General features: G+C 48.2%; 1 protein-coding gene across 1 annotated transcript in view; it reads right to left on the reverse strand.

Moving 5' to 3' along the window:
- Positions 1-8,080, reverse strand: part of ST8SIA5 (ST8 alpha-N-acetyl-neuraminide alpha-2,8-sialyltransferase 5) — an 88,098-nt gene extending 80,018 nt beyond the window's left edge. Inside the window, exon 1 of the mRNA XM_010386812.2 lies at positions 7,673-8,080. Within this exon, the coding sequence (XP_010385114.1) occupies positions 7,673-7,803 (131 nt within the window). The 5' untranslated portion in view covers positions 7,804-8,080. The remainder of the gene's footprint in view (positions 1-7,672) is intronic.
- Positions 8,081-11,739: the final 3,659 nt, after the last annotated feature.

The following is an 11,739-nucleotide window of genomic DNA, read 5'->3' on the forward strand; positions in this document are numbered from 1 at the left end:
ATGCTCCACATCATTAGTCATCAGAGAAATGCAAAATCAAAACCACAGTGAGACATCACCTCAAAACCACTGAGATGGCTATAATCCAAAAAAAGATAATAAAAGTGTTGCCATGGATGTAGAGAAATTGGAACCCTCATACAATGCTGGAGAAAATGTAAAATGATACAGCCACCTCAGAGAACGCTGGCAGTTCATCAAATGGCAAACACAGAGTTACCATCTATTTTACTCACAGGTATAAACCCAAGAGAAATGAAAATCTATGTCCACACAACAACTTAACATAATGGTGAAAACAATTCAAATGTCTATGAGTTGAAGAACAGAGAAACAGAATTTAGTCTATCCATACAATGAAATATTATTCTGCAATAAGAATAAATGAAGTACTGATACATGATATGACATGGATGAACCTTGAAAACATTCTGCTTAGTGCAAGATGTCAATCATATAGGACAACGTAGCATATGATTCCATTTATATTAAATGCTCAAAACAGGAAAATCTAGAGAGACAGAAAACAGGTTAGTGTGTTTTTTCATTCCTAGGACCAGGAGGGATGGGGGTCTGGGAAGTGATGGGTAAGGGGTACAGGATTTCTTTTGTAGAGTAATAAAAACGTCCTAAAATTGACTGTGGTGGTAGATGTGCAACTGTATGAATATATTAAAAGCCATTTAACTGTACACTTGAAGTGGGTAAATTTTATTTCAATAAAGCTGTCAAAAAAAGAAAGAAGAAAACGGTGAGGACTAAGACGAGGATGTTCACTATGACACTTTTATTGAATATTATGTCGAAGGTCCTAGCCACTACAGTAAAACAAGAACTATATATTAAGGTGTAATGGTAGTAATGAAAGAAAGAAAAATGTCTACATAGAAATCCCCAGATAATCTACAGACAAACTATTATCAGTATGTGCATAATCAAAGTTGCTGATTATAAAATTAATACACAAAAAATCAAATTTATTTCTATATAGCAGCTATAAACGGTTAGAAAATATAACATTTTTAAAGATAATCTGTACAATAGCAAACACTTTATATAGTTTTTAAATAGTTAAAAACTATGTAGCTAGACATGAATTGTTATGGACTAAATAATTGTTTGTGTCCCCCCAAAATTCCTATGTTGAAATCGAATCCCAAGGCAATGGTATTTGGAGGTGGAGTTTTGGGGGGATGATTAGGTCAGAGAGTGGAGCAGTCGCGAATGGGATTGGTGCCCACCTAAGACAAGGCCAGAGACTTAGCTCCCTCTCTTTCATCCCCACATGAGGAAACAAGAAGTGTGCAACCTGCGGGAGGGCCCTCACCAGAACCCAACCATGCTAGCACCTTGATCTTGAACTTTCAGCCTCTTGAACAGTGAGAAACAAACATTTGTTACTTAAGCTACCCAATCTATGGTAATTTGTTATAGAAGCCCAAACAAACTAAGACATAAATCTAACAGAAAACATTCAAACTTTTTATGGAGAATTATAAAACTCCACTGAAAGACACGGGAAGACATTCAAGGCCCATGGTTATCTGGTTTTCCTGGGATTAAGTTTAAAAGATGGACTGAGACCAGATTATTAAAATCTACCATGTCCTTTCTTTCTACTATTAAATAAACATTGCCCTTTACTGTCCCTTTATTAAAAACACCTGAAGTCATAATACTCTAGGGCTGTGAGCTTATATGAAGATTTTAGCACTAACAAAGGGGATTGGGGTCAGTGCGGTACTTAAAAGAAGAGGAGACAATTTCCATGCCCCTCACTGTGGAAAATCTTTCTTTTAACGCTTTCTGTTCTCAGCATTGACACCTAGAAAGGGTAATCTGCACTCCCTGTCTCTACATTCTCTTTCCCCACTCACTCCCTGCCCACTGAAACAGGATCCTATCCCCACTCTTCTCTCCCAAACTGTCTTTGCCTCTACTGCCAACCCAGCAGACACCTCAATCCTATCCCACCCGAGCCCTCTTCCCAGCATGCCACAGCTGGCCACTCTCACTCTGACACCCTCATCCCTTGGTTTCCTTAACACCTCCCTCTCCTCGTTCCCTTCCACCTCTCTCCAGCCTCGGTTTCCAGAGCCAGCTGTCCTCTCTTGACCCCTTATAGGTGCAGACATCCTTCAAGGCTCTCCTTTGCACCCAGACCCATTGTCATTTTCCACTCTGCTCTGTCTTTGGTGACTCATTCAATCCCAGTGCTCACACCAGTATTTTTCTGATTAAGGGTTTCAACCCAATGGATTGTAAAATACACAATAACAAAATTTACCATTTTAACCATTTTTAAGTCTACAGTTGAATGTAATTAAGTACATTCACCTTGCTGTGCTACCATCACCGCCATCCATCTCCAACACTTTCTCATCTTTCCAAACTGAAACTCCATACCCATTAAAAGATGACTCCCCATTCCACACCCAGACCCCAGACCCCAGGAACCGCCATTCTACTTTCTGTCTTTATGAATTTGACTACTCTAGGTCTCTCATATAATTGGAATCATAGAGTATTTGTCCTTTTGTGCCTGGCTTATTTCACTTAACACAAGTGAAATGGTTGTGTTCATCCATGTTGTAGCACATTTCAGAACTTCCTTTCTTTTTAAGGCCAATATTCCATTGTATTTTTTAATGAAATAGAATGGATTTATTTAATTTATTTTATTTTATTTATTTATTTTTTTGAGATGGAGTCTCGCTCTATCGCCCAGGCTGGAGTGCAATGGTGCCATCTTGGCTCAATGCAACCTCCGCCTCCCAGTTTCAAATGATTCTTGTGCCTCACCTCCTGAGTAGCTGGGATTACAGGTGCGTGCCACCACACCCAGCTAATTTTTGTATTTTTAGTAGAGATAGGGTTTCACCATATTGGTCAGGCTGGCCTCAAACTCCTGACCTCGTGATCCACCCACCTAGTCCTCTCAAAGTGCTGGGATTACAGGCGTGAGCCACCGCACATGGCGAATGGATTTTTTAAATGAAGTAAAATAGAAAATATTAGAGTGCATTTCTTGTAATAAGGCCAAGTGTTGTTTCACAAAATGTTTCAGTTGAGTGTGTACATAGCTGTGTTCAAGGTCCCCGGCTATAACATATACCATACTGTGCTTTCCAATCATAAAAGTTTGAAAAACACTGATATCAGTGGTTGGTGACTCTAAATCTACATTACGAGTCTGGCTCTTCCCTGCACAGTTCTGGGTAGCTCCACGCACGAGGATCCAGACCCACAGCTGTCACCCTCCCCGGTCCCTCCCCGAGACATGTCCTCCTCCCTACTTTCTTCTCAGGAATTGGGCCCTGCCTGCCTCACTCTGCCCCCAGCAATATAGCTCTAACCCCTGAGTCATGCAGATTCACTCAACTCTTGCCAGCACTTGTCAATCCTTGCTCAAACTCGATTTCATTCCCCTTCCTTTCACCTCTGCCTGTGCCTGTGGATCACTCCCCTTTCTTGAAGACCCCTTCAAATGCCTCCATGTACCTTGAAACACAGTGATTTGCTCTGGTTCCCTCTTCCTTGTTTTTAGAGGCCCTCATCCATTCCTCTAGGCATGGCTCATGTATCAGTTGCATGCCCTTCTGTCTTCCCAATGCCATGGGCTCCTTGGAGACCCAGGACTGTGCCTGACTTGCACACCGTTGTATCCTCAGCACGTAAAGAGTAAATCTGCATGAAGTATTTGTTCAATCAATCAAAAACAGACATGGAGAACCCAAGAGCATCAAGAGGAATGTTCACAACTTTGTTTCTTGTCTTTTTCTCCTCATTCACATAGTGCATGTTTTCTCCATTAGAGACACTGAGCCCACTAAGCCACCTGCACTGCCCCGCCTTCTCCCTTCCTGACCAAGGTAGGTGCTGCAAATGGCCCCCCAGAGTTCTGACTGCTCTCAGTAGGGTCCTCCCAAAAGCTCTGGTTGCAGAGCACAGGGAGCGCCCAGGGTCCAAAGAAGTAAGCACACATCGACTCACAGCCCCACTGCCATTTGCTGTGGGCTGTCACTGAATTCTCCCTGAAAGAGCCTGCCATTGCTGTATCCCTGAACTCTTTGTGAGGTGGCATTGCACCAGCTCAGCACAGAAGCAAACAATGGCAGCCTTCAGGAATCCCCTGCCTCTGAAGTGGACCTGCTCCCTGCAACAAGTTCTTCTCCCTTTCAATGGGCTATGACAGTACCTCCCAGCCTTTCCACCTCTTTAACTCTTCCTGTGGAAGGCCCAGCTAATGTCCTTCCTAGGGACTTTTATCCTGCCATTACCCTACTCGAGGGCCAAACACTGCTCCCAATGGCCCAATGAACCAAATGCAAATTGTTCTTCTCAATCTTCAAAACACTTTGCTGAGGCTAGTGACCCACTGTTACATCTGCCCCCTTCGTCCCTTCCTTCCCTCACATCAGTTGTATCCATTTCTTCATTGTGTCTCTTCCAGTTACAATCCCTGTGTACACACACATAGTCCTACCTTCAATTATTTATTCATTATCCAATATTTATTGAGAACTTCTTATGTGCTGGACACATTTGGTGTTCACAGTGCAGCTGGGAACAAAACAGAGCAAATCGGCCGGGCGCGGTGGCTCACGCCTGTAATCCCAGCACTTTGGGAGGCCGAGGTGGGTGGATCACGAGGTCAGGAAATCCAGACCATCCTGGCTAACAAGATGAAACCCTGTCTCTACTAAAAAAATACAAATAAATTAGCCGGGCGTGGTGGCAGGCGCCTGTAGTCCCAGCTACTCGCAAGACTGAGGCAGGAGAATGGCGTGAACTAGAGAGGCGGAGCTTGCAGTAAGCCGAAATCACTGCACTCCAGCCTGGGTGACACAGAGAAACTCCGTCTCAAAAACAAAAACAAAAAAAAGAGCAAATCCCCACCTCATGGAACTTTTGGTCTGGAGCAGAGTTTCTCAACCTCAGCTAGTACTGAGGTTTGGGGCTGGAAAATTCTTTGTTGTGGGCGGCAAACTATGCATTATAGGATCTTTACAACACCTTTGGTCTCGTCCCAGTGCATGCAGCAGCACTCTCCTCTCCCCAGTGTGAACACCACAGAAGTCTCCAAACACTGCTGTGGAGAATAGGGGATTGAGAACCACTGGTCTAGAGCAGCAGGAGGAGCTTGTTGCAGCTTGCAGATTGCCTGGGGAGCTTGCTACAAAGGCAGGTTAGTAGATCCCTCCCCTAGACAGTCAGATTCAGGGGCTCAGGAGTCTGCATTTCAGTGGTCCTCCAGTTGGTTCTGATTCAGGCCCTCCCAGATCCTCTGCTTGACGAACACTGGTTAAGTGTTTGTAGACAGGAGACAGGCTGCTGATAATCACATCAGGCCAGCTCATTACAATCATGATATATGGAGGAAAGAAGATAGGTAAGCAGGTGCTAGGGGTGACACTGATGTGGCAGCCACACCCAATTCAAGATCAGGACTAATCAATGATTAAGTCAAGTTCTGCAGTGTAGGTAGGGCCAGGTGTGGGAGAGACGGGAGGAAAGTGTGACACACTTGCATCTCTGCATCTTTGCTCCTGCCCACTTTTTGGATGTGCATGCCCCCTGCCCCCACCCTCAAATCTTACCCTTCCTTCAAGGCCCACTCAAGTTCAACTTCCTCTGGGCACAGTCTTGCCTAACTTCTCCAGCCTATCAGTGCCTCTCTTCTCAGACAGTTTAACATTCACTTTCTATTTCATTTGTGGCTATTTTGTTGCCCCAAATAGACTTCGAGTCCTCTGAGCACCAAGACCACATTATCTCCTTCTTTACAGACCCTTATCTACAGGCACGCTTCCAGGATCAGGCCTATACAGGTTTTGCTTGGTTGACTGGGTTGAGTCTCTAGAATGAGGCCTGCAAGATAGCATCTATGAAATTTAGGGAATCAGGGTCTCTGTGAGGGAGGAAGGGAAGCACCTTGTGTGCCTGCTGAACTCCTGGCAGCTAGCCCACCCACCCAAGACCGGGGAGGACTTGCCAGAGCAAGCAGGTAGTAGTTTGGTTGGCATTGCCATAGGTGGTTATACTTTCCCCCCGTTGACAGGGCAGAAGGAATCCCAGCAGCCCCAGCAACTTTGGGGAGGTGCCCGCAGGGGGCAGGAATCCAGAGCTGCCCTGCTGAAGAGCAAGGGCCAAGATGGCAGCAGGCAATCGGCCTGCAGGGCTGCAGCAAGCCGTGGGGGACCCAGTTGTCCTTGCACAGGATCATCTCAGGGGCAGCAGTAACCGAAAGAAGAGGCAGGCCCAATCAGATCCAAGAAGCCAGGAGGCTCCGAAGATGGCCTTTAAAGCCACCAGTGCCAGACAGCACTCAGGAGCTGCCACCAACCAGGGAACGCTCCCTGGGAAGGTTTGGAGCAGCGACTGGCCTTAAACAAATGTTCAGAAAAAGGTGCCTCATTACTCCCCAGCTCTGGGGGAGTTACAAGGAGGGGAAACAGCTTAAGTGCCCAGCTTTTCCACTGTAGAGCCACACCCAGCAGCGATCCTCACCTGCCCATCCTCGTGGGCAGCCCAGATTGGGAGCACCCATACCTGATGTAGAACCCAAAGAATGAGAAGAGGGCTGTTTTGTTATGGGGAAGTTTAGAGAAGAAGGTGGGATGCTTACTTAGCTAGAGAGACATTTATTTTCCTATCAACCTGGGGGATGGGCGGAGTGAGTAGGGAGGCACTAGCAGCAAAGAAAAAAACACCCCAGCAGCTGGGAGAGAGCGCTCTTTCTAAGAGAGGCTCTGATATGGGTGTATCCTAGAGCAGGAACCTCCCCTAATCCCCCAAACCAGGCAGAGAAACCCCAAGTGTTTCCCTTAAGCCAGAAGAGCCGGCAGAAGGAAGTGGCTGGCATTTCAGTGTATCTTCTGCAAACAGAGAGACTGAGGCTGTGCCCGAATTGAATTTCTGAGTAACACCTCCTGCTGCTCTTTCTCTTGGAGTTTAACTGTGGATTCGGGTGGAGTAGGGGGAGAGCCCAACGAGGGGTTAACTTCTACTGCAGCTCTGACCTTTTGCGCTGAGGATGAGGAAAAAAAAAAAAAAAAAAAAAAAAAAGCCATCTGTTTCAGAAGGAATCACGTTGTTGAGTTTCACAGATCCAGTGGCTATGGGATTATAAGACTTCATTATCACTATCCCTGTCGCATCGCCACAGCCCACTACCACCCCCACCTAACCCGAAGCTCCTGGAGGGGAAAATGCTTTTTTTTCCCAAGGGTCCTTACGAAAGTTCAGGACTCGAGAGGTAATAAATAAATAAATAAATAAATAATCTATACAATTTTGAGCCCTCGACCCCGGAGTCCAAACAAATGGCCATAGAACTGTGGGTTTGGAGGACACCGCTCTGATCCATGCGGTCTCTCCGGTATTAAATGGATTTATCGTCAGCCTGGTTGCCTGGAATTCTATCCTGTCCTTCATTTTTCATAGTGGAAAAAAGTTGCCTGGGCCCTCCAGCTAGCGCTGGGCAGGGAGCTGGGAGCAAGGATGCTCTTGGAAACGCGGTGACCCAAGCTTAAGCGGCCATGCTCGGGGCTAGGAGCGGACCCCACGGTCACTTACCCCGGGGCGCTGTGACGGAAGCTGCCGCTGCCACTGGCACCCGGGGGCTCGTCGGCCGGCTCCGTGCATCCCGCCCTCTCACGGACTTTCTTACCTCTTAATGTAGTTCCTGCCATACAGGATCTGTTGCAGCAAGGTCACCAAGGCGAAGGCGCAGATGAAGATGAAGAGCAAAGTTCGGTTCCCCAACAAATCCCGGTTGGCCGAGGGGTCCGCGTAGCGCATCCTGGCGACCCGGCGCCGCGGGCGCGGGGTATGGGGCGGCCAGGCAATGACTCGCGGGGTCCCGGGGCCCCGGAGGGCGCGCGGCCGACGTGGCGCCTCACGGTGCGGTCAGGCAAAGTTTCTGGCTGGCGCGGCCGGACCTGGGGACATCCAAGCTTCGCAGGCGCTGGGGCGGCAGACAGGACAGGGCCACTGGCAGGGAGCTCTGCCGCGGCCCGGAGCCTTCCCCACCCCCGGGTACCTTTACCTCCAGGGGCCCGTGCCTGGCAGCTGCCGATTTCCCCGCGGAGGGGCGACTCCAGGTGCCACAAGCCGGAGGCGGCCCCTCCCGCCGAGGTGGTGGCCAATGGGGAGCGGGGCCCGGGCTCCGTCCCCTGTGCGCCCTAGCGCACCGCGCACCGCCCGCTCCAGTCCGGCTCCGGATCGCGGTTGCCCAGCGCGCGGTGCCCTGCCAGGGGCTGGCCACGTCTGATCCCCGGGCCCGCAGCGAGGGATCGCGAAGGTTGGCCTTCGGTTCTGCCGATAGGGACGGGGGAGGGAGGGTACAAAACACCCGTGCAGTCTGGCTAATGATAGGCGGGCCGTGGGGAGGGGGAGGGGCGGAGCGGAAAACGCCGGGTTTGAATCTTGGAATTAAAAAGAGGCCTGGGGCTGGGCGGCGGCTCACTCCCGTAATCCCAGCACTTTGGGAGGCCGAGGCGGGCGGATCACAAGGTCAGGAGTTCGAGACCAGCCTGGCCAAATGGCGAAACCCCGTCTCTACTAAAAATACAAAAAACAAAATTAGCCGGGCGTGGTGGCACGCGCCTGTAGTCCCAGCTACTGCGGAGGCTGAGGCAGAAGAATCGCTTGAACCGGGGGACGGAGGTTGCAGTGAGCCGGGTCGCGCCACTGCACTCCAGCCTGGGCGACAGAGCGAGACTCCGTCTCAAAAAAAAAAAAAAAAAAAAAAAAAAGGAGGGCAGGAAGAGGAAACAGCCTCTGCGGAGCTGGACTTGATGGAAGGGAGCATTTGCGTGCGGCGCGCAGGGCACTGAGTCACCGCCGTGGCCGCGTCCTCGCGCTCTTCTAGCGATTTCTCCGGAGAAAGCGGAGCAAGGTCAGCCGGGCAGCCCTTCAAGGACGGCGCGCGCCGCTCCTGCATGCTGATGGCCTGCGGGGCTACCTGCCCGCCCCCCGGCGCCCAGCTCCTGCAGGGAAGAAATTCAGGGGCTGCCCGACCCCGCCACAGGCCTCTTCCCCCTCCCCAGCCGCAACTCGGCGGCCGTTCGTCAAAGACCCTGTTGTCACCGAGACACTGGGACCTTGTCTCATCCTCGAAACCACTCGTAAATCTTAGGTCAGGCAGCCGGCAGCCTTCGGGGACCACAGTCCCCCCAAAGCTTTAGGAAGTCAGTTACTACATCCGGAAAGATTCGTGCTTCAGAATGCAAGTCAGGAAGAATAGTCACAGAAACGCAATGAGAACGTCGTGCCTCTTCAGAAATTCTTAGCCTGAAATACCGTCCCCACCCCCCAACCCGGCCAGGCGACAGTCCTGGCATCCTGACACCGCAGAGGCTCCAAGCGCTGGGAGTCGCGTGCCCGCAGCGCTCGCCACTGAGGCCGGTTGGAAGATTCTAGGGTGCCTCTTCCCAGGCTCCAGCAGGCACTCCGGGAGGTTCTAGAGTCAGATCAGGGATTCAACCGGGAACCTGACGGAAACTCAAACCTCAGCACAAGAACTTCGATGGGGGAAGTGCCCAGACTCCAATACCCTCTAGACCTTGGCATTTAGTAGTTTCTTCTTTGAACTGGTAAGATCAAGGAATGCACAGTAAAATCTCATGATAAGGCTACCACCAAGAATTCGGGATTTGTGTTAGTTCATAAGGCAGAAGTGGCCCCTGTGCTATCCATGAAGAGTTTCTGTATTTCTCTGCAAGATCACAGGTAGGCTTTTTAACCAATTAAAGAAAAACTCCAACATTTAGAGGGCCCCATTATTATAATAATTCCTGTATTTGTTTGCTTTCTGGCACATAAAAACGTGCTTCACTTGCATGCATTAATGAATTTTCACCTCCTAGCCCCTGGCTAACCAATTTTACAGCTGAAGGGGCTAAAGCAATACTTGCCCAAAGTAACTCACCTAGCAACAAGTCTTGGGATTCTGAGATGAGGCTTTCTCCCACACACACAGGCAGGCTGGTTTCTTGGGAGTGGGACTTGTTCATTTGTCCCTACCACCACCATTGATTTTGACTGAATGCTCCACTCTTGCTGTCTTCCAATTTTTGAACAAGGGGGTTTGCATTTCACTTTGCACTGGGCCAAATTATGAGGTAGGTCCTACACACAGGCTCCAAGTTGACAGTACTAATTTTTCTCTACTTGGTGCTCAAGTGTAGAGTTTGAGGGGTACTGTCATCTCCACTCCAGGCAAGGCACTGTCATTTCCTTTGTATTCCTACTTATTCTCCACCCCATCAGGTGCTCGCTCTGATGCCTGTCTTTGAGTGCATGCTTTCTTGGAAAAACAAAACAAATCTATTTTCAAGTAATGAATCCAAATTATCCTAAGAACTTTTTAATTGCAATATAATGCATTTACAGAAAAGTACACAAATCATAAATGTTCAGCTCAATGGGTTTTCACAAGCTGAACATACCCCTGTAACCAGCACACAGATCAATTATCAGCCTCCAGGAATCCCCTCATGTTCCTTTTCGGTTACTGTGTACTCAAGAGTAACCACTGTTCTGACTCCTAACCCCAAAGATCAGTGCTTCCTATTCTTGTGTTTTATATAAATACAATTATACATTATATACTATTTTGTGTCTGCCTTCTTTTGCTTAACGTTACTATGAGATTTATCTATGTTGTTGCATGTGGTGGGCAGAATTACAAGATGTCCCCCAAGATTCCTCACCCCTTCTTGTACACACATTCCCCTAGGTATTGATCTAGACACTGCTGTGAAGGGAATTTGCAGATGTAATTGACCTAAATCAGTTGGCTGTAATATCAGGAAATTGTCCTCAGTGGGCATGGCCATATGGAGCCCTTACAAGGAACTGTGCTCTTTCTGGTGAAAGAGATTTGAATCACGAGAGTGGCTGATACGAAGGAAATTCTTTGCTCTCTCCTTCAAAGACAGAAGGGGTCCACAAGGCAAAGGATGCAGACAGCCTCTAGGAGCTGCGACTGGCTCCTGGTTGACAGCTAGCAAGGAAATGGGGACCTCAGTCCTCCAATCACGAAGCAGACACTGACTTCTGCTAACAACCTGAATACACTTCAAGGAGGATTCTAAGCTCCAGCCACCTACACCTTGATTTCAGCTGTTGGGACCCTCAGCAGAGAACCCAGCTATGCTGTGCCCAGATTTAAGACCTATACAACTGTGAGCCTGTAAGTGTGTGTTGCTTTAAGCTGTTAAGTTTGTGGTAAAATGTTTCAGTGCAATATAAAACTAATACGTTTGTGTGCAGTTATAGTTTGTTCAATCTTATTGCTATATAGTATGCCATCAAATGACTGTGGCACAACTTATCCATTCTACAGCTGATGGACATCTGGGTAGTTGCTGCCATCAGCCTTCAGGTGCATGGTTTTTTGGGTGAAAACATGCATGCATATCTGCTGGTATCTACTTCTAGAAGTAAAATTGCAAGGTCAGAGAGTGTACATATGTTCAGCTTTAGCAATTACTGCCAAAGTTTTTCCAGAAGATAAATTATTTTTAATAGATATTTTATGCAGATTTGCCATGACCTAACAAGGAATTTGTCCCCACACTAAAACTAACTGGCTAACCTAATAGCAAAAAGCCCACCCAGCCAAGAGCCAAGATAGTTGAAGGATAACAACAGTTAGGTCTCCTGCATGAATTAGCAGTGAATGAGATTGATGCTGGCATTCGGAATGGCTGGAACTGTGCAGCAAGACTC

The sequence above is a fragment of the Rhinopithecus roxellana genome, chromosome 21 (assembly GCF_007565055.1).
Source record: "Rhinopithecus roxellana isolate Shanxi Qingling chromosome 21, ASM756505v1, whole genome shotgun sequence".
NCBI lineage: Eukaryota > Metazoa > Chordata > Mammalia > Primates > Cercopithecidae > Rhinopithecus > Rhinopithecus roxellana.